Raw genomic sequence first — 22,912 nt, forward strand, 5'->3', positions numbered from 1 at the left:
TCATTCTGGCATTCTGTTTTTGAAATTGGAAAAAATTAAATATTCTCCAATTAAAGATCCACCGAACATTTTTATTTAGTATGGGCTCCAATGATCTCATATTTTGAAAAAGGTGTAACTCTCCCCCAAACTAAAATTAATAGAGAAATTGAAAGGCACAATAGGCTAATGATGTTGTTAGATATTTCCTCATTGTTTGAACTGAAGAGATTTTGTGGGTTTTTTGTTGTTGTTTTTTTGTGTGTGTGTGTAGTGGGGGATTAAAAAGGTTGTAAAAATTATGAAGAGCATTGTACATTTTTTTTGTATGTAACACTTCAAAAATATTATAAAAAAAAAGAACCCGCATGCTGAGGCATGCTCAGAATTGATAAATGTTTTGGTCTTTATTTTAAATGTCCAAACAAACACAAACACACATTATGATATAATATTGTTATACAGTTGTGTTCAAAATTATTCAACCCCCAATGCTGTAAATGGTTTTAGGGAATTTAGTGTACATTTGTAATTGTATTCAGAATGAAATCCTACAAGGACTTCTTAAAGAACCATATGCAACTAAAATGACATCAATTAGTTTTGTAATACAGTAGTAAATGTTTCTTTTGTGAATTCTTCATTGACATAATTATTCAACCCCTTAAAGACTACCACTCTGAAAAACAGAGGTTCAATGAAGTGTTTTCAGTCAGGTATTGAAAACACCTGTGGATATCAGGGAGCAGCAATAAAGCCTAATAAGCACCAATTAGGCAGCTTTAAAATGACTGTGATACTCAGCTCCTTCTAGACATTTACTGGTGTGGTTACAAACATGGTGAGGTCAAGAGAATGGTCCAGGAAGACAAGAGAACAGATGATTACTCTTCACAGGAAGGGCAATGGCTATAAGAAGATTGCAAAGATGTTAAACATACCAAGAGACACCATAGGAAGCATCATTCGCAAATTCAAGGCAAAGGGCACTGTTGAAACGCTACCTGGTCGTGGCAGAAAGAAGATGCTGACTTCGACTGCTGTGCGCTACCTGAAGCGTAGAGTGGAGAAAAGTCCCCGTGTGACTGCTGAGGAACTGAGAAAAGATTTGTCAGATGTGGGTACTGAAGTTTCTGCTCAGACAATACGGCGCACCCTGCGTAATGAAGGCCTCCATGCCAGAACTCCCAGGCGCACCCCCTTGCTGTCCCCAAAGAATAAGAAGAGTCGACTGCAGTATGCCAAAAGTCATGTGGACAAACCACAGAAGTTTTGGGATAGTGTTCTGTGGACTGATGAAACAAAATTAGAACTGTTTGGGCCCATGGATCAACGCTATGTTTGGAGGAGGAAGAACAAGGCCTATGAAGAAAAGAACACCTTGCCTACTGTGAAGCATGGCGGGGGGTCAATCATGCTTTGGGGCTGTTTTGCTTCTGCAGGTACTGGGAAGCTTCAGCGTGTGCAAGGTACCATGAATTCTCTTCAGTACCAGGAGATATTGGATGACAATGTGATGCAGTCCGTCACAAACCTGAGGCTTGGAAGACGTTGGACCTTTCAACAGGACAATGATCCCAAGCATACCTCCAAGTCCACTAGAGCATGGTTGCAGATTAAAGGCTGGAACATTTTGAAGTGGCCATCGCAGTCACCAGACTTAAATCCGATTGAGAACCTCTGGTGGAACTTAAAGAAAGCAGTTGCAGTGCGCAAGCCTAAGAATGTGACTGAACTGGAGGCTTTTGCCCATGATGAATGGGCGAAGATACCCGTAGATCGCTGCAAGACACTTGTGTCAAGCTATGCTTCACGTTTAAAAGCTGTTATAACTGTAAAAGGATGTTGTACTAAGTACTAAGATTGAATGTCACTTGGGGGTTGAATAAAACTGATAATGATGTGAGCTCAGAAAAGACATTTGTGGTTATTTCATTGTAAATGTTATGTTATATTTGTCTGACCTACACGTGCCTCTTTGATTTAATTGTAAGCAGGATGACTGAATGATCATAATCATCATACTGTATGATATAATATTGTCTATTGTTATTCAGTAATCTAAATGAGTAAATCTTCAAGTACTCTAAAACAAACCCAAAAGCATTCAAGGTAATGTGCACAGCACCAGGGGCACCAACATTTAACAAATATTGGCCGCTGATGTTTCCTAACAGATTATTGTACAAAGAGGCAATTTAAATACCAAAATATGTTCTTTACTTCATTCTCCTTCTCTTCCCCAAGAATATCTTATTCAAAGCTATCCTCAGCAGATCCTCATATGAGTGCCGACTAACTGTTCAAGGATGAGCTGATCTCAATTATTCCCTCATGTTAAGTGGGGTAATAATGAATAAGTGCTGTTAATCTCCGGGTTTTTGCATCAATGTTATGGCAACTGCAAGCCCATCCAGTGGCAAAGCGAAAAGAAAAGATCCCTCTCGCCCATGTGCATGCGGGTCTATAATTTTATCTAAAGATTGTCCCCCTCTGTGCATAGCATGTTTGGGAGTTAGGCACATGTGTGCCTAACTCAAGTGTGAGTCGTGGCCGCAAAATAATTGAGACTTGAGTCTCCTTTAGAGGAAGACCTCTAATGCTCACAACTTGCATCCAAGTGTACATAAAACATCTGCTCTGTTTACTCAGCAATGTACTAGTCAGATGCATGTCATGTCACAGACACCTCATTTCTATGAACCAGTACAGCAGATGTGCGTTTGGTGTCTGATGTGCTTCGTTAGTTTTGCACATGAAATTCCAATTCTTAGACTTAAATGTTACAAGTGTGTCTCCTCTTTTCTTTACGATTATTTCCCAAATGTTGCTTAAAGTTTTTACTGAGGCACTTTAACTATATAATTTGAAATCTGTAATTGAAGTTTGTTTTTCAGGTGATGCCAGCGAGCACACAGACGATCCGTTTGTGGGCCATGCAAAAGAGGGCAAAGGGGGTGAAGAGGCCCAGGTTAATGTAGAGATGCCCATGACTGGAAAAGTTTACATGTGGGCAGACAAGAATCGCTCACACAAACTTCTACTTCAATCGCACACAGGCTTCGGGTGGAAAAAGTACAACTAGACGCACTACAACTTTGACAACCCATCACCCAAAATTGTCCAGGGTTAAAAGTTTAATATCTATCTAAAGCCTGCTGCCAGTCCATGCTTTGCATGATAAAATTAGGAGACTAAATTAAATCAAATGAAATGAAATAAAATAAAATTTTATTTTTCACATACACATACACACAGAGTACGACATGCTACTACTGACTACTGTAAGTAATTCCTTATGGGACCAAAGAAATCAGAGTTTTATGCTTTTGGAGCCCTGAAATCCAAGCATTACATTGTTGGCTGGAGAGGATATAACGAATAAAATGAGCTCCTCCAAATGAAACAGTTCCACTCGAAGAGAAATAGAGGTGGTATAATGTGTGATTTAGCTGCCACCGATAAGGCTATTTTCCACTGAGGTGATCCTTATGGGTGCATGGTTCGATGGGAGGCTTGGCTGGATCCAGAATCTCTGAGGGCTGAAAGAGAATGTTGCTCTGAAAGTGTTCAATCTCTGGTGATGGATCCCTCTGGTGAGGCGGAGGGGGAACTGCATCTAAAAAAGGTACATATGGACATATTCTCCAGCCTATCTTGAGCTCTAGCGAAGCATTTAGGGACAGCAAAATGCCCTTTGTATAAGTTCCACATAACAAGGGCCAGCAATATTAGTGTAAATATTATGACCAGGGCAAAGAGACTATTCAGCTTTTCCTTCATCTTTCCCAGCTCCAGCTCATACGTAGTAGTTTGGATGACGTAGTCTTGACCATTGGAGGACTCTACAGAGATGCAGGTGTAGTTACTGCTGTCAGTGTCTGAGACATTGAGGATGAGCAAGCTGCCATGTTGGAAGTTGTACTTTTTGTCATTTTCAATTGGTTGATCATTTACACGCCACTGCACTCTGGCCAGGTTTGATCCCAGCTGGCATGGCAGACTGACCATTTGACCCGGGTAGATCTTAATGATCTTAGTGCTCTCTGTAACACAAAAGAAAACAACTTTATCGAGTCATCATCATTTTCTTTTCTGTCACATATATATTAATTTGTTTACTCCTTGAGAGTATCATTTTCTTTTACTGAGAGTTTTAATTACAAAGTCACAATAGACTTAAACCATACTAGCTGTTCTATAGGATATAAAATTCCATCTGTAGACATACCAACTGCAGGACAACGTGTAGCATTTCCATCTTTCAGACTTTGAACCACTTTACTGTAAGAGAAAAGAAAATCCACAAACATGACAGAAAATTATAATCTCACTTCAAACATAAAATCTAGTACAGTCAATATAATATTTAAGACCACAGTTCTGTTTAACTCTTGATTCTGGATTAATTCTTTATTCAGAAAATTGTTAATTAATTACTTTTCTATAAGAGCAACTGGCAGAAATTCTAGTCACAGATTTGTATTAATGTGGACAATATGTTGGTTTAAGTTTATATACATACTGTTATTATATTATAAAATACTGTTGAAACATCTAATAACTGATGTGGTGATGCTGTTTTTAAAGACAGATTTTATTTTAACATTGATGGAAGAAGTGTCCAGAGTCAGCGGTAGAGTAAAAAATAAATTGTTTACTTTTTAAATTTTTTTCAATTAAAAGACTGTTTATAACTGCTGACATGTACAATTGAAATGTAGCTACTATACACTGATCAGGCATAACATCATAACCACCTACATAATATTGTGTTGGTTCCCCTTTTGCTGCCAAAACATTTCTGACCTGTTGAGCATTAACAGCATTAACTTCTCCTGCAATTTGTGCTACAGGAGCTTGACTATTTTAGTCGGACCACACGGGCCAGCCTTCGCTCCCGACATGCATCAAGGAGCCTTGGTCCGCAAATGACACTATCACGAGTCACCACTGTTCCTTCCTTGTACCACTCTTGATAGATACTGACCACTACAGAGGTGCAGTTTTGGAAATGATCTGACCCAATCGTCTAGCATCACAATATGGCCCTCGTCAAACACACTTGTTTCCTTGCGCATGCCCATTTTTTCTGCTTCTAACACATCAAAATTGAGGACAAAATGTTTACCTGCTACATAATATATCCCACCCATTAACAGGTTCAATGATAAAGAGATCAGTGTTTTTTCACTTCACTGGTCGAAATGTCAGTGTGTTGTCTTTCAGAGATAATGATGTATTGAAATGCTGAGGTCGCTGAAGTCACTTCCTGTTTCTGTTTTTTTGATGTTATTGTTCAAGGAAGCATGCAATTTTTACACATGCTTTTGTATCCAGTGCAATCCATGCTGTAATCCATACTGAAGCAATGTTCTAAGATTATATTTTTTTAGATAATATAAGATAATTTTTATAGATATAGATTTTATATATAATGTTATGAATATTAGTTTGCAAAAGGCATTTCAATAATTTGCTAAAATAAACATTGTGATGTGTTCTGTGTTTATGCAATTTTCATCTGTAGGATGTTTATTTTGCAGAGAAAGTTAAGTTGGTTGTATAGCTGTAGCTCCTAAACGACTGTGAACACAACACAGCCATGATGTCAAGTAATGCAAAATTGAGGTTACCATTTCACACCACTTCTTTGTTCCCAGTCATGGTTTTTTTTTTTTTACAGCATATCACCACATCATGTCTTATTCCCCACAACACTACATTACATTATATGAATAATGTATGCTCAGTACCTGTGTTTAGCAGCATGAATGCTGCTTATAGCAATGCAGCTTTTAGAGACAAGGTCCCAGCCACAGTAGGGGTCTCTGGCCAGCACACAGTCAGTACAGGAGGTGTACTTGCTACATGCATAAAACGGCATCTGTGCCGCAGCCTCCTCTGAACCAGCATACAGCAGGCCCTGAGAAAATATATGCACCAGTTATGAAAATATGGATGAAGTAAAAACAGAATCAAAATTAATCTTAAGCTGATGTAAGAAGAATAAAATCAATCATAACTCAAATCAGATAAGCACTGGGATAAAACACAATTAGAATGTCATTAATTAATGATATGCAGTTATTTTACATTATACTAATGTGATTAATGACACAAACATGTGCATGTTAGATTATTAGTGGGACAACTAAATTTCTATATTGTTTAGCAAAATAATAAGAGCAAACCACTCATGAATTGCACTAAATCAGATTAGTGCATTATATATTCAATGCACTAAATCACTTAATCAGTTTGATGTTCATGAGGAAAATATTGAGCAATAAAAAGTCTATTAGAGTCTTCCACTAAAGACAACAGATGCACAGTTCACGGCTGTCTCTGACTGGCTTTTCACTAATATTATGAAAGTTCTCTTAATAGACACATTTTGTATAGATTTTGCTTTAGTTTTCTCTTGATGACAAGCAGCTAATACAGAGGAGATACAAATAAATGAGGTACATGTACATATACAAAAAGTGCAGTTCTATATATTCCATAGCATAGTGTTATGGCCTAGCTTATAACATCTCAATAAGATCTTTATGTTATACCTTAGCTAAGTCAAGATTATGCAAACTGGATTGAAATAAATTCGAAATGATCAAAACTCTTCTTCTTCTTTTTGGCTGCTCCCTTCAGGGTTAAAAATCTGTCCTCTACTGTACATCTGCCTCTTTCAAACCATCTGTGTGTCTTCTCTCACCACATGCAAAAACCTACTCCTTAGACTTCCTCTTTTCCTCCTGCCTGGCAGCTCCATCTAATGCCACTGTACTACAGTTCTATAAACTTTCCCTTCCATGCTTGCAGATAACCAGATATATTTTGTCCTGTGTTGTGCAGGTATGCTTCTAATATGGCTTGCTGATCACTCACTGTTGCTATCAAGAAATGGTTAGCATAAAAATGCAAGTTTGTTTTTAAAGGGAAGTCTGAGTGAAAGAATGATGTGAAAACCTGATGGTTCATGATACATAAATAAAATAGTTAAGTGTCATGAAGATGTTTGTTACAGGATTAAAGCAGGATGAGTCAAAGGTGCTCACATATTTACAGTATATGTTACTCAACCATTCTCAGGTTGACAAAGGATCAGTTCCTGAAAAGCGAAAAACTATTTATAACCTATACACATTTGCTGTAGCTTCAGGAAGGAACATCAAATGTAAGTGTTTTGAGGTTTACCATGGTGGTGGAATGGCGCAGTATCTTCACTGGGTCATTATGGTTAAAGAGCTGCACCTCCTCTATTATGACCATCTCCCCATCATAGTTGACTGCTTTCAGCACTGAACCGCTTGCTGTTACAAAAACACATTTGATTTGTGGATGTTTATGACTGGAGTTTTGCTTAGACTATTGTAGCCCATGCAATTTATAAATCTTGATAAATGATGTAAACACCAGATGAAATTATTACCTGTGCCAATAAAAATGACCTGATGGCTGGTCCCATCCAAAGCAGTAGTGTTGGCCACTACTATACTTGTGAATGCAGCTCCTTTCTTCAAAAGTAGGGGCTGCTCAGAAGCTGGCTTCACTGCCTGATCCATTAGATTATTGTTTTTGATAAACATAAGGGTTTTATCAGGCAGATCAGAGGACTTGAAAAACCCTTTCTGCCTTGCATCGTTGTTAATACACTAGATAGAAAGAGAGAGAGAGAGAGAGAGAGAGAGAGAGAGAGAGAAAAAAGGCAGTATGAAGAAAGGCAGTACAAACACAAGTTTTTTTAGGAAATATTTGGACATGAACTATAAGAATTCAAATGCCATATTCTATGCAAATCCCTGTGTAAATTATTACTAAGGAAATATCACATCATGAATGCAGCAACTCTAGTAACTGAGACTATTGGCCAAGCTGCACTGTTACAAAAAATTAATCAACACCTGCTCAGCACTTAAAATATCAGTCAGCTGTAGAAGATTAACGAGATGTAGTTAAAGTGCTTTTTTATTACCGTAGTAAACGTGAAAATTATCATTGATTATTGTTGTACTCACAGCTCCGGGACGGGGATCAGGCACCTCTCTGTTGTACGTCACATATTTTGAAAAGTCATCGTTATTGAACAAAGTTTTAAATTTGCCTTCAGAGAACAATTTCTGGATGTCATGTATCCTGTAGGTGCACAATGCAGAGTACTGCAACATGTCCCTGTGTGTGGAATCAAGCCAGTGTATTATGATTGGAGTTAAATAAAACAAAATTTATTTATAATTTTATTCAGTAAATATATTTAATTATTTTGTGTTGAATTTCTTCAATATGCCATTCAAATAATTCATAAAAAAATAAACCATGTATCATCTAAACTTACCTAAATGATGCGAACAAATTCAAGATAATTCTGAATATTAAGAGAATTTATTATATACTAGTACTAGTACATTATACAAAGATGACAATATGGTTCAGCATATTGCTCTTAATACTCGACCTGTCCGGACTGTTTTAGCAGTAAAAGGGGGACCAAGACAATATTAGGCAGGTGGTCATGAAGTTATTCCTGGTTGGTGTATGTCATTTAGCAGACACCATTACATGTATTTTATTTTAGAATTTATAATTGAGCAGTTAAGGGGTTAAGGGTCTTGCTCAAGGTCCCAGCAGTCGCAACTTTGTAGTTCTCGAATTTGAAATTATGACCTTCTGACCAGTAGTCCAGCGCAATCCTTTTGGCATGTGTGAACTGAACCGTACTCACGTCTGAGGAGTAAAGACTCCGTAGAACACACAGGTAGTCCAGTTGCCTGGGCAGAAGAGGAATACATCTTTTATAATTAAAGGCACTTTGCTGTGAAGGACAGGACAATCCAGTTGAGCTTTTAGGAATGATGTCCACCTCTTTTGCAATGTCCGCAGTCCCCCCACATCCCCCTAGAGATTGAAAAATATAGCAACATTACTGCAAAATTCCATGTTAGCAAATATAACAGTCAAAATGTATTCAGTATTTCACATTTAAACAAATATAAATAGAAAAGTATTGTTCTAGGGCAGAATAAATTTTTTCAATTTTAACTATTTCATTCTCAAAAGAAGCAGATGTATCTGCCAGTTAGTAAAATACAGTATATATTAAATAATTATCTAAATTCAAAACAAGACAACACATAATCTTAACCTGGTTTATAATGGTCTCAAAATAAAAATATTACTTTGAATAGTTATAGAAGTAGGAATGATTTTAAATATTGGTTAATTCATTGAAATAAAGTGTTAGAAAAGCTGTTGTGTGACAGGAAACAATAATCATTTGCGTGAAAAGCCCAGTAATATTGAACAAAAAACATCCTGTTGCAGGAAAGGCTACCTTACAGACATGGGCAACCCTTGACACATCCAACTTAACATAGGAGTCATACTCCACAGCTGTTTCACTAAAGAAGAGGTAAATCTCATCATCATCCCCCTCTGGATTTTCCATTCCTTTAGTCACATGCTTTAGGCCAATAAATGTGGGATCTGAAATCACAGAAATAATCAGTGATAATAAACTTGGTGCTTTGTAGAAGAATCTCACAAGACTTCTTTACATTTACCAATTTGACTGTGTGTCTGTGTGTGTATATATGTTCTTACCAATGAGCCAGGAATAGGGATCAGTTCGTATTTTAACAGAATGTTGTGTCATAGCCATGTCTGTGCCCAGAAAATTTATAGATGTAGCAGAGTACAGCTCATCATCTAAAACAGAATTGCAATCATTACTAAAACTTTACTATGATATTATTTTGTTACTTAAAACAATCAAAAGAATAAGATTAGATAATATTAACAGCACATGTAACCAAAGTGCATGGATATTCATAATGAATATACAAACTTAATTGCAAACATGTTGAGACACTCTGTAAAATGTATTTATAAGAACAGAAAGCAATGATTTGCAAATATCAGATATCAATACAGTGGGGGAAACATTTTTTTGATAATATATAAAAAAATTCAGAAATATTATGAATAGATTAATTTGTATTTGATTGAGTAAAATAAGTATTTGATCCCCTACCAATCAGCAAGACTCACACACCCAAATGAGTTCTGTCCCTTTAAGAAATTACCCCCTTGTGCACAAATTACTTCAGATTCTTTTTTGAAATATTTGATGATATGATGTACTGTACATTTTGAGATATTCAACAGTTTTGCAATTTCATGTTGAGGAACATTATTTTGAAATTGTTCCACAATTTGTAGTGGACCACCACTGATTGGTGAAGCTTTGCCCATCTTGACTTCTGAGAGTCTTTGCCTATTTATACAATTTATACAATTAACTTAATTAGTTGCAAAATGTTTCTCCATCTGTTTAATTTTTCTGTTTTAAAATATACATTTAGGCGATTTGCAAATCATTAGATTCTTTATTTACACTATACAAACCTTTTTTGTTAAAATGGGGCATGTAGTTTAATGTTGTAATGTAAGCAGTTACACTTAAGATAAATGGGGCACCTACCAATAAGTTCAGAGGCATATCTCTGGAAGGGATCATATGGACACCTTCCCTTCCCATCATGTGTTTCATTTTTCAGATTGAGCTTGCCTCCTGTATAAGACTGGAAAGACAAAACACAGGACAGGCTATAAAAACATAATTACATAAGTGGCCAAATGCAGCAAAACATTCACAAAGCTTGAAACACAAAGCTGCTGTCTACAATAATATCATAATACTTTTGCTCACCATATTTGTACAGGCTGGACTGAAAGCATTGGTACCGCACACATACATCATTCCATCTGTCCACTTATGAAGGATCCGGATGTAGTTCCAACAGTCAATCTGAAAAAAAAACCCAATTACATATAAAGTTTAGTGAATTATAATAATCTAGACTTTCAGAAAACAAAAACTTTATATTTCACATCGGTTCAAAGAACAACACAAGGCAGAAGAATAATGTGTAATAACGTGAGCGGGCGTGAGTAGGACTCAGCAAAGACCAGTTGCACATCAGGGCTTTATGTGATTCATGGGCTTTATGTGTTCCTAATTTGTTTGACACAGAGTACTTGCTAGTATTAGAGTATCTCCAGATGGTATTTCATATTTACTGCACAAAGTGTACGACGGTAACCAGGTTAGAAAGAAATGTGGCCTTAAGGTTGTAGAAAACTTGTAGTTATTAGACTGTAGGTAATTAGGAAATGTTGGATTTGTTATGCACATTTGAGAGTTTCCATATATTTATACACTGACCAGGCATAACTTTATGACCACCGATCAGGCAAAACAATGCCAATGTCACCTGCCTAATATTGTGTTGGTCCCCTTTTGCTGCCAAAACAGACCTGACCTGTCAAGCATTAACAGCATAACTTCTTTAGCAATTTGAGCTACAGGAGCTTGTCTGTAGGATCGGACCACATGGGCCAGCCTTCCTGAATCAGCCACGTGCATTAATAAGGGAACACCCAACCAGAGCTGCAGTTTTGGAGATGCACTAAATCAGTCGTCTGATCATAACAATTTGGCCCTTGTCAAACTCGCTCACATCCTTACGCTTGCCCATTTTTCCTGCATCTTACACAAACTTTGGGCAACATTTTCACGTGTTTCCCAATATATCCCTCCTACTAACCGGTGCCATGAAGAGATAAATAGTGTTATTCACTTCACTGGTCATAATGTCATAATGTCATATTGAATGCATGATCTATGCCTGATCGGTGTATGTCTGTGGTGGTCTTGGAAATTCCTTGATATGGTAAAATTTGAAAGTGAAAAAGGAAAAGGGGGAAATCACATTTAATTATTTATTTTGGGTTCACTGAAAAGATGCCTCTTTCTAAATTTCTAATCTCAAAAATGTACTTGTCTATAATCATCAATGTCAAATCTTATTTTTGGAAAATGAGTTATCACTGAGAAGCAATATCTTCCACATAAGTCTCTGTGTCAGCACCTGAGATAAAAGTTACTCGCAAACACTTAAACCAATAGCTGCTAAAATGAGACACATTCAAGTTGCTCTGGATAAGGGGTCTGCCGAATTACATAAATGCACTGTACATTTTTACATATATAAAGAAAGAATAAAAATTGACTAAATTTTAGTAAGTAGAAGTGCTTAGTTTGAATCGATCCTAACCCTAACTTTTGTCCATTCAGTGTTTAGTTTTTCACATCATTCTGTGTAAGTGTTGAGATTGTTTTGTGTAAAATTTAAGTTACTCTGGACAATAATTTGTGCCAAATTTGGCAGTCAAGTCACTAAATTCCATTTTACTCAGCTTTGATAAAAACATATGTGAGTGAACATGCATAATGTAACCATTCTATCTAACCAAAACCACTGATGGAACCAAAAACACAAAAAGAAATCTCACCTGAAAAACTCTCCCTTTCTGTGAACAAGATTCCCGCATATCTGGAGTCACCTCCCACTTTACCTAAAACAAAAAAATAAAAAAGACTATTTCTATCTCCACTGATATAGGTTTAAATACAGTAAAATATTTAAATTGTCTACTACAACACTACAACATATCTGTTTTCAAACGTGATTTACTGCGGCTTGACTATGTTTAAATGCTTGTTTTTAATGTTTGTATATGTAATTTATGCATATATCATTTAATTATTATACAAATTTAAATAAATTATATATGCTAGATGCTTATATCTCCACTAATGATCTTAATGTGTGTAATTTTTTTTTTTTTTACCAAAAAAAAGGCAAAATAATATTGTATTATATTTTATATAGATTTCATTTATGCATGGGTGTCAACTTGCCATCTACAATTTATTAATATTCTTTTACAGAAAGAAACAACTCAGCATGTGTGAATTTGGTCAAAGAATAAATCCCCAAATGCACTCCTCAACAAGCACATATATATATATATATATATATATATATATATATATATATATATATATATATATATATATATATATATATATAGAATATTTCTGATTGCAAGTATATATATATAAAAATCTTTTCAAAGTGCAGGATTCTGCTTTGGATGGCTTCTTAATGAGTTTAGTGATACATAAAATCAACACAGAAAATGTATGATGTAGTATTTGTGTGTAACAGTATATTTTGTTAAGATCGCCATGTCACAATTATTTAACCCCTAAATAATATTGATGCTTGATTTCTGACAGTTTTTATGGCCTGAAGTGAAGCTGAAACATCATTAAGCCTTTGGGAACTCTATAATGATCCTTCATTTGCTTCAGCTGTGATGCATATATAAACCCCGACCATGAAGGTGTTCAAGGTGAGTTGCAATCATGGAAAAGACAAAGGAGGTTCCACAAAAGCTGAGAGAGGAGATTATTGTATCACATCTGAAGGGCCTTAAGTATAAGAAGATTTTCAAAAGATTTTCCATTCCAAGAGACATCATTGGGAGCATTATAAGGAAGTTTAAAACTTATGGAACAGCTGCAAACCTGCCTGGCCGTGGAAGAAAGCTCACAACCAATTCATCAAGGGCCCTTAGCAACTTAGTCAGGACAGCTAAGAAAACCCCCGTGTGAGTGCAAGACAGCTACAGGATGACATGATGAAGGCTGGTACAAGTGCTTTAGTGGCAACTATAGACGTGCACTAAATAATCAAGGACTTCATTGCCGGACTCCAAGACGCACTCCACTCTTGACCTCAAGGACCATCAGGAGTTGACTAGAGTATGCCAGGAGGAATCTGGATAAAACTACAGAGTTCTGGGTGACCGTTCTATGGACTGATGAGACCAAACTGGAACTTTTTGGACATATGGACCAGCGGTATGTCTGGCGTGCAAAAGGTCAGGCTTATGACCAGAAGAATACCATCCCCACGGTCAAGCATGGAGGTGGGTCAATAATAATGTGGGGCTGTTTTTCTGCGGCAGGAACTGGCAATCTTGATTGTGTACCTGGCATCATGGATTCCCAGAAATACCAGGTAATTTTGAAGAAGAACGTGATGCCTTCTGTTGACAAATTAAACCTTGGTGATCATTGGATCTTTCAGCAAGACAATGATCCAAAGCACACCTCCAAATCAACCAAAGCTTGGATGGGGAAAAGATGCTGGAGTGTCCTGGAGTGTCCTTCTCAGTCACCAGATTTAAATCCAATTGAAAATCTTTGGTGGTATTTGAAGAAGGCAGTTGCAGCACGGAAGCCATCAAACATCACTGAGTTAGAGGCTTTTGCACGTGAAGAATGGGCAAAGATTCCAATCAAGAGGTGTAAGAAGCTTGTCAGCACTTTTCGAAAATGCTTGTTAGAAGTTATAAAAACTAAAGGGTGCTCCACAAGGTACTGAAGCTGGGGGTTGAATAATACTGCACATGCTCATGTGTTACAGGACTTACAATTTTCATTAGAGCTTTAAAGTTAAGTCAACTTCTGTTGTCAAAATAACTTAAATATGTATCAATAAATATTGTTTGTTATTTCACAAGTTTTTTTTTTCATTTATTTTCACTATCTTTCATCAACATCACTGTATTGTCTATTGAGATGAGGGGGTTGAATATTTCTAATTGCAAGTATATATATATATATATATATATATATATATATATATATATATATATATATATATATATATATATATATATATAGTATCTCAATTATCTCAAAAGTGTGTATTTCTCAAGTGTCTAATATCCAGCAGCTCCATGATGTCATTATATATATAAAATACAGTATTTATAAAATACAGTGTTACATAAAGTAAATACAGTTTGATATATAAAGTAGTAAGCGTCACTTCAAAGCATATATTTGTGGAGCATATAGAAGGCTTTAGACATGAGTTGGAAGACCTTTTGATGCAGGTGCTATTAAGAGATTTAAAAACTATTAATAAACAGTTCAAAATAAATGTTTCCTGAGCATTTTGAATAAATAAAAAAAAAATCTATTTTCCTAACCATATCCTTCTTGTGGGTAATGTTGGCGAGGTCCAGGGCAAAGATGGTCTCTCGAGCCCCGAGGATGAGCACACCCATGTCTTCCATGAGGAGCATGGTGGAGTAGTTCCACACTCCTTCCTCCTGAAAAATGTATCCTCCATTTCCTAGCAACAGCAGAAAACTGTTTAAGTCACTTGTGTAGTGAAGTAGCTAATTGGAGCGTGCTACTTGTAACAAAGAACAGAAGAGTACTAAGAATTAAAGAAGAGTAGAAGTAGAGCGAAATGAATGCTTGTAAATATTTTCTTAATATTATTCGTGTTTATTTTATTTTAAAATGTCATTTCGATCATTTTACCTTATTGCACCTATAAAGACATTTGTAGTCAAAAGTGGCTTGTCTTAAGCCATTGCGTATGCAAGGAGATCGCTAGCAGACTGGGACACGGAAAAATGTGGTCAAAGAGTTAAAAACTAAAATATAGATATTTAATGGCACATTAAATGTACGGTTTAGAACATTTATTTTTTGTTTATTGATTAATTTTTTTTTTTGATTTTCTAGATTTTCTTGGTTATAATGTAAGTGGTTGAAAAGGGGCACAAGGTCAGTCGATCTGGCAATTTTTCAGTGCAGGGCTTTTGGTTCAGTACAATGCAATCCTTTTTAAGTGTGGAACATAGTTAATAGTTGAGTGCATTTTTTAATTATTATTTAACTTGAAAACATGCACAACAATGCCAGGGTTATAAAAAAATAGTAAACTAGAGTTAGTGAAGTATCACTGTGTCTACTCCCTCCAAAAAAAAGATTTGTTTTGCACATGTATGAAAACGCTAATGAATCTATAGTGCCAGGAACTGGCTAGAAGCTAACTCTAGCGCTAAGAATTCATTAGTGTTTTATGTCCACCTTCAAGAATTCCTCTTAAAAGGAGAAAATCCTGACAATTCCGCATATTGAGGGAGTAAGTGACTGAAGGAATGAAGAAGAACAGTTAAGTAGATCATATCTTTAGAAAATTAAGTATTAAATTTAAAACACACACATATTCATCTGTAATACCCAAATAGGGTAACAAATGTAAACTATTTAACTTACTTTTTTAAAATTTAATTAAATTTTATTTATTCAATTTAATTTGTGCCACTTTAACTGATTACTCAATTTTATCAATATAAAAGTGTATTACAAAAAAAACCAAACAAACAAAAAAATTATATATATATATATATATATATATATATATATATATATATATATATATATATATATATATATATATATATATAATTTTGTTATTTAAATTAGCAGGAATTTAATTTAGAATTGTTTAAAATAAAACCTGTACAAATGTTGATGATCACAAATGCTAATTATATAAATTGTGTTAATAAAAAAAAACGACAAGCGATTTTATGTTTAGTATTTCTTCCCCCAACTGTACCAGAACTGTACCGAACCATGAATTTTCTGTGCTGTTACACTCCTAATACATATAGGTGTCAAAATTAACAAGCTACGAAACACAGTAGCGCAAAGTAATTTTAATGGCACTAATTTAATTAATACGCGATTAATAAAAGTATATATAAATCTAGAAGAAGCAAAATTCCACCCTTCAATGCAACACACATTTATGCACACCGTTCTTTCTCCATTCAGACATAAAAAATAATAATAAACTTCAGCAAAAACAAATTTTCAATCACTAAACTTCTGTTTTACTGACGTGTCAATTCTCAAATCAAGCACCAAAAAACACCATGATGCACACATTCGGCAATTAAAACTGTCCGTGTGGAAACATAGAAAAAGTTCCGTTTGGTGTCCCGATGGTTTTCGTCATTTTAAACACAATAATTACTTTAAAACATTTACAAGAATATGATGATAATCATGCGAATAATCGCTATCAAATATTTAAATTGATTGACAGCCCTTAGATAGATAGATAGATAGATAGATAGATAGATAGATAGATAGATAGATAGATAGATAGATAGATAGATAGATAGATAGAACACTTACTGCTTAGGGGAACTGTTTTCCGTGGGGTGCTGAATAAAGGTAAATTCTGGGCTGAAGTAAATACAGCTGGACCCCAGAAAGACAGGATGATAAGGAGAAACAGCATGTCCTTAGATCTTCTGCTACAGCACAAGGTCATTTTTCAGCCTCTCAAACAGTCACACTGTAACAAATACTGGAATAATTTACCATCTGACTTAAAATGACATTAATTTACTTATATGACAAATAAAATAATAAATGTAAACTAATTGTAACGATTTATTGTGAAATATGTCAAACAATGCTCTTTTTCCTAACATGAAGCACAAATTCTAACAAATATTTAACCAGATTAGACCTTTATATATATATATATATATATATATATATATATATATATATATATATATATATATATATATATATATATATATATACAGTGGAACCCGTTATGTCGATGTCCTAGGGGGTCGCCAAAAAGCATCGAGGTAACCGATGATCGAGATAAACAAAAATCAAAATGGCGGCAATATATTAACGTGCTTGAAATTTCTTTATGTACATGATGTGCGTTAATAAATGAGAATGTGCATGCACGTGTTTTTGAAAGGGGGTTTTATACAACAGCGTTGCCGCGATTTGTTTGATGAAGGCATGCTATAAAAATACATACAGTACATGTTTATCTGTCAGGAATCCACCTGCCACGCCCCTTCGCCCCTTCAGCGTGTCAGGTGCCGGACGCTTTCTCTGAAGCTCTCGGCTTCAATCGCGCACATATGGTGCTCGTTTATCATCATCACCAGCTCCTTTTTAAACTTCCACACTCTCACCGTCCGTTATTGTTGGTATATGTTGGTTGTTATCGCGCATGCGTATCCCAGTACGTGCCTTCCCACAGGCACTCTCTCAACGGCTGTGCTTTTCCTCCCAAAGCGCATCGCGGATTCCCCCCCGATCCTGCCGGTGTTCATTCTATAATTTTGCTCATCCCACGTTCTCCCGTGTGCTGTTCAGCGCCGCGCTTCTATTTTCGCCTCCCGTTCATCGCATAACATTTAACAACAAAAGGCATATGTGCACTAACTAACAGCAGAGATTCACCAGTATACAATACAACACCTGTAGCATCTGTAAGCCTTGATTTTTCCGCCACTTTTGCGAGTTCTTCTGCGGCTGCACCGAGATAACCGACGTTAAATGGCAAATTTTTCCCCCCTCCTGCTCGAGATATCAGTGTTCGGCGACATAAAAAAAAGTCGACATAACCAATAAAAAATGCTTAGAAAAAGTTTAATAGGGTTGTCGAGGTAACCGAGGGCGAGATAACCGGGTTCCACTGTATATATATGTATATATATATACACACACACACACACACACACATTAAAACATTTTTACACACACACACACACACACACACATATATATGTGTATATATGTGTATGTATATATATATATATATATATATATATACACATACATATATATATGTGTGTGTGTGTGTGTGTGTGTATGTGTGTGTAAAAATGTTTTAATACATATCACAATACACACATTATTTTTTAATGTTTCTTATATTTATATTTCAAATTATATTCTCCTGAAATATTATGTTTTTAAGTATTTATAAGTGATTTAATACTATTTTTTAATTCAAGCCTTGGTATAGAAATAATAATCCAATTATTATATTATATAATATAACCACTGTTATCTGAAAAAAAAGTTATTAATAGTACTTTGCATCTGGCCATATCACACCAAACCATAACTGTTTGGTTAATGACACGACCAAGGCTTGATCCCGGCTGCCAGTAGTGGAAAGCGACACACTAGTGGTCAGTAACAGGGAAGTGTTAGAACCCACATGCCCACAAAGTTCAGAATTGATAAATGCAAGGGTCTCTATATTAAGGGTCCGAACACAAACAAACAAACACACACAAAAAAAAAAAAAAACAGCTGAGCAAAAATAAGTACATGTTTTAAAGATGTTCAGAGATGTTCTGGCAACCCAGGGAACAAACTTAAACAAGGTCTCTTGAACTTAACACAATATCCAGTACAAGCAAAACAAACTCAAACACACAGTAAAACAAAGTAACAACTTCAGAACAGAGCAGGAGAATCTAATCATACAACGACCAGGCATAAATTATGACCTTATAACATTATGATTGGTGAGTGAATAATACTGATTATCTCTTCATCATGGCACTGGTTAGTGGGTGGGATATTATAGGCAGCAAAGTTAATATTTTGTCCTTATAGTTGATGCATTTAAAGCAGGGAAAATAGGCAGCCGTAAGGATTTGAGCGAGTTTGACAGGGGCCAAATTGTGATGGCTAAACGACTGGGTCAGAGCATCTCCACAACTGCAGTTCTTGTGGGGTGTTCCTAGTCTGCAGTGGTCTGTATCTTTCAAAAGTGGTCCAAGTAAGGAACAGTGAGCAAATCCGGATACATCCGGGTTAAATAACCTGATCCTTTATATCACTCAGGATTTAGGAATCCTTCTCTTCATTTACTTGTCTCACTTGAGTCATTAGCTATCTTGCTACAACAACATATATAAATAAAATTGTAAATTACACTATTTAGTTGTTCTAAGATGTTGTTAGCAAGTTACTGCAGCAACAAGTAGCTGATTGAGTTGATCAGAAAACAGTGGACACAGTGGACTGTTTTATGGTCCTAGACGTGTCCTGGCTGATCCACCTGGCTGATCCACCTGGTTGATCCCCCTGGCTTCCACCTGGCTGATCCACGTCGTATTCCTGGCGCGTATCTGAGGGACTTGTGAGTGGGATTCATGAGTCTGGTGAATTCTAAGCATTCGGTGAGTGCCCTCTAGTGGAATTCCATGGCAAAAACAGACAGAATCCCTACTGACTCAAGTAACTCAAGGAACACGTGAGACTGGGATCCGTTTACTGAGTGATTCATAAGGATTTGAATCCGAAAAACTAATTCGGAATATTCATCTCTCCAATTGAACAAACGTGGGAACATTACGGCCAGATTAGGGAGTGGGGTATAAGGAATAGGTAATGTGGGCCTACTGGCGGCATCATGTGGCGGAAAAAAAGAAGCACAGTCACAGGAATGCTCCCAGATCCTGACAATAAGATAAAGGCTTGATAAGCATCCACAAGTGACGCATATTGCGTGTAAAGAGCCTTAATAACTTATAACTTACTAATCAAGCTAGTTAATGCAAACTGTTTGTAGCATCTGCAAAGCACATGGTCACTTCCTTCTTCTTGTGAAGTTGTTTGCACTTCATTTAAATGTAAAACACACGCAGATGCATTCAGAAGAAAACTATATAAAGTCTTCTTCTTACACCCTGTCCTCTACATCTGCCTCTTCCAAACCAACTACCTGCATGTCATCCCTCACCACATCCATAAACTCCTCCTTGGCCTTCCACTGTCCCTCCTTCCAGACGGCCCACTCCACCCTGCCTCCACTCTTTTCTTCACTTCTCTAACACACTCTCCATTACCTTGCACTGTTGATCCTAGGTACCTGAACTCCTCCACCTTCTCCACCTCTTCTTCCTGCAAAGCACCACTCCACTGCCCTCCCTCTCATTCACACACATGTACTCCTACTGACTTTCATTCCCCTTCTCTCCAGCACATATCTCCATCATTTCAGGCTCTCTATACTTCTCCATTAACATTCTAAAAGCAAATAATGTGTCCGTAATGCTATTCCTCGGCATGAAACCATACTATTGCTAACAGATGGTCACCTCTTCTCTCAGCCTGGCTTCCACTACTCTTTCCCATAACTTTATGGTGTGACTAATCATCTTTTTTCCCCTGTAGGGGGAAATTCTCTACCGAGTTCATATCTGTCTCGAGTTTTACAGAGTTAAATGCCACCTAGCAGCCAATCAGAATTAGTTGTTTCCAAATGAAAATGTGATCCTGCTGAAAGCTGCCTAGTAAAAACTCGTTCTTAGTATATATTCAGTATAAATCAGCAGCATAAAACAAAATTAAATCCTGAATGTGTCTGAATCTGCTACTCAGGCATGATGTTAGCACCTTCTGTCAGCTCAAACAGTGCAGATTTATGCAAAAATAAAATGTTTGACATTTACTACGAATTCCAAAAATAAAATGCAAAATGAAATCAAAAGCATGAAAACTCCCCACATAAACGTTACATTTGCCATCAGATTGTGCAATCAGTACAATCAATATACTGGATAAAGTGATGTTTTACATTTTTTTTAACAAGATTTTTGTTGCTCGGTCATACTCAGTGCATACTGAGAAGTGTATAATAAAGTATAGTGTAATAAACCATGTAATGAACAGACACCGGATGGAACATACCTGTATAAATCAGCAACGATGACTAAATTAAATCATGCAGTTCTCTGCGCTTCCTGTTAGTAAACACAATCACGTGCTTAAAATAACCAAACTATAGCATGTGCTCAACATAAAACTAACTAAAAACTACCTTTTATGTGTTCTCACTTCATTAATAGAATATTAACATGTTTAAAAACGTCATTACAGCTGCATAAAGTAATCTTTTACATTTCTTTTTTACAAGATGTTTGTGCATACCTTCTCTCAGCTTAAATAGTGGATACTGAGAACTGTATAATAATGTATAGTGTAATAAACTATTTTCAGTAAGTGACTGTGACGTTTCGTTGTGGGCGGGGCTTAAGTGAAGGCAGATTTATTTATTTATTTATTTATTTATTTATTTATTTATTTATTTATTTATTTATTTAATTATTTAATGATTTATTTATTTATTTATTTTTGAATGGCAGCGGCAGCAGATATGTGATACAAATTTTCAAATTTAGTCCTGTGCTTCATTGATTTTGGCACCCAACAACAAAGCAACATGATATTTGCGTTCCGTTTGTATGCGAGTCTGTGCTGGTTTGTATTGGCTGCCTCCAGTTTTCCTTTTTTTTTTTTTATTAATTCAAACAAGATGACAGCGAAATTTAAACATAAATATAAATAATATACAAATTTAACATAACCACAAAATATTAATAAAGATACAAGGGGACGAAAAAAAGGGGAAAAATGCTTCTTTGCTTTTCTTGGAAACATATTCCAAATACACATAATTTTAAAAGTATTGGACATTATTTTGCAAATAATTTCTCCCTTAAATGTAACAGAGTACTAAGGAGAAATTCTTAACAAAATAATGTGTCCAATTTTCCTTTTGTTTTGCCTTCAGCTAGCACAGTGACGTCAGCAATGGGTCTCATAGACAGGAACATATTTCCCACCACAGCATAAATAAAATATCTAACATATAAAACTTATAAAAACAATCTGAACGAGAATTTATTGACTTTCCAACAAAATATTCACACAATAATTATAAAGAAACTTATTAGCATTTCAACACTGGTTACATAGGCAGAGAAACATACTCCACTGACCACATTATCCATAATATATAAAAGAGACTTTTTATATAGTTACTGATGCGATGGGATCTATTTAAAGAGAGCTATTCATGTTAGCACTTGTGGTTATTCTCAGTTGTTAATTATACTATTTTAAACCCATGAAAGAAAAATATTCTTCTTTTTATCTTATTAACGTATTACCTGTTCCTACTTCTAACTGCTTTATCTTTTTCGTAGGAGAAAAGCTGATGGAATGCTCTCATCCATCATGACCCTGAAGATGGCTGACCTTGAGCCACTGTGCTTTAAGTGGGTGCCCTATACCCCATCACCAAGGCATCAAAATGTGCAACAAACACTTACAATACAAAACACCATTCATCAGCAGAAATGTGTACTCTCTCTCTCTCTCTCTCTCTCTCTCTCTCTCTCTCTCTCTCTCTCTCTCTCTTTCTCTCACACACACACACACGCACACAGCTTGACATGCACATTCAGTGCAAGTTCTGTAATCCTACTGTATGTGTGTAGTATGTACATTGAGATCTGCTGTTTAGTTAACTTGTTTAGGCCCGTTTATTTTATACATTTGTATTTTTCTAAATTTAAA

At 35.9% G+C, this 22,912-nt stretch overlaps 1 protein-coding gene across 1 annotated transcript; it reads right to left on the bottom strand.

Annotated features, from left to right (window-relative positions):
- Window positions 1–3,193: 3,193 nt before the first annotated feature.
- LOC124402932 (semaphorin-4E-like) lies at window positions 3,194–21,526 on the bottom strand. The gene is made up of 16 exons (XM_046876378.1): window positions 21,482–21,526; window positions 21,242–21,294; window positions 16,904–17,066; window positions 14,890–15,035; window positions 12,334–12,396; window positions 10,688–10,786; window positions 10,460–10,559; window positions 9,580–9,684; window positions 9,311–9,462; window positions 8,702–8,874; window positions 7,998–8,151; window positions 7,412–7,634; window positions 7,177–7,292; window positions 5,736–5,905; window positions 4,211–4,263; window positions 3,194–4,025 (listed from the first exon to the last, which is right to left on the bottom strand). The coding sequence occupies exons 3-16, from the start codon at window positions 17,040–17,042 to the stop codon at window positions 3,550–3,552; spliced, it is 2,169 nt and encodes a 722-aa protein (XP_046732334.1). The 5' UTR covers window positions 17,043–17,066; window positions 21,242–21,294; window positions 21,482–21,526; the 3' UTR covers window positions 3,194–3,549.
- Window positions 21,527–22,912: the final 1,386 nt, after the last annotated feature.

Source organism: Silurus meridionalis, chromosome 20 (assembly GCF_014805685.1).
Source record: "Silurus meridionalis isolate SWU-2019-XX chromosome 20, ASM1480568v1, whole genome shotgun sequence".
In the NCBI taxonomy this organism is placed as follows: Eukaryota; Metazoa; Chordata; class Actinopteri; order Siluriformes; family Siluridae; genus Silurus; species Silurus meridionalis.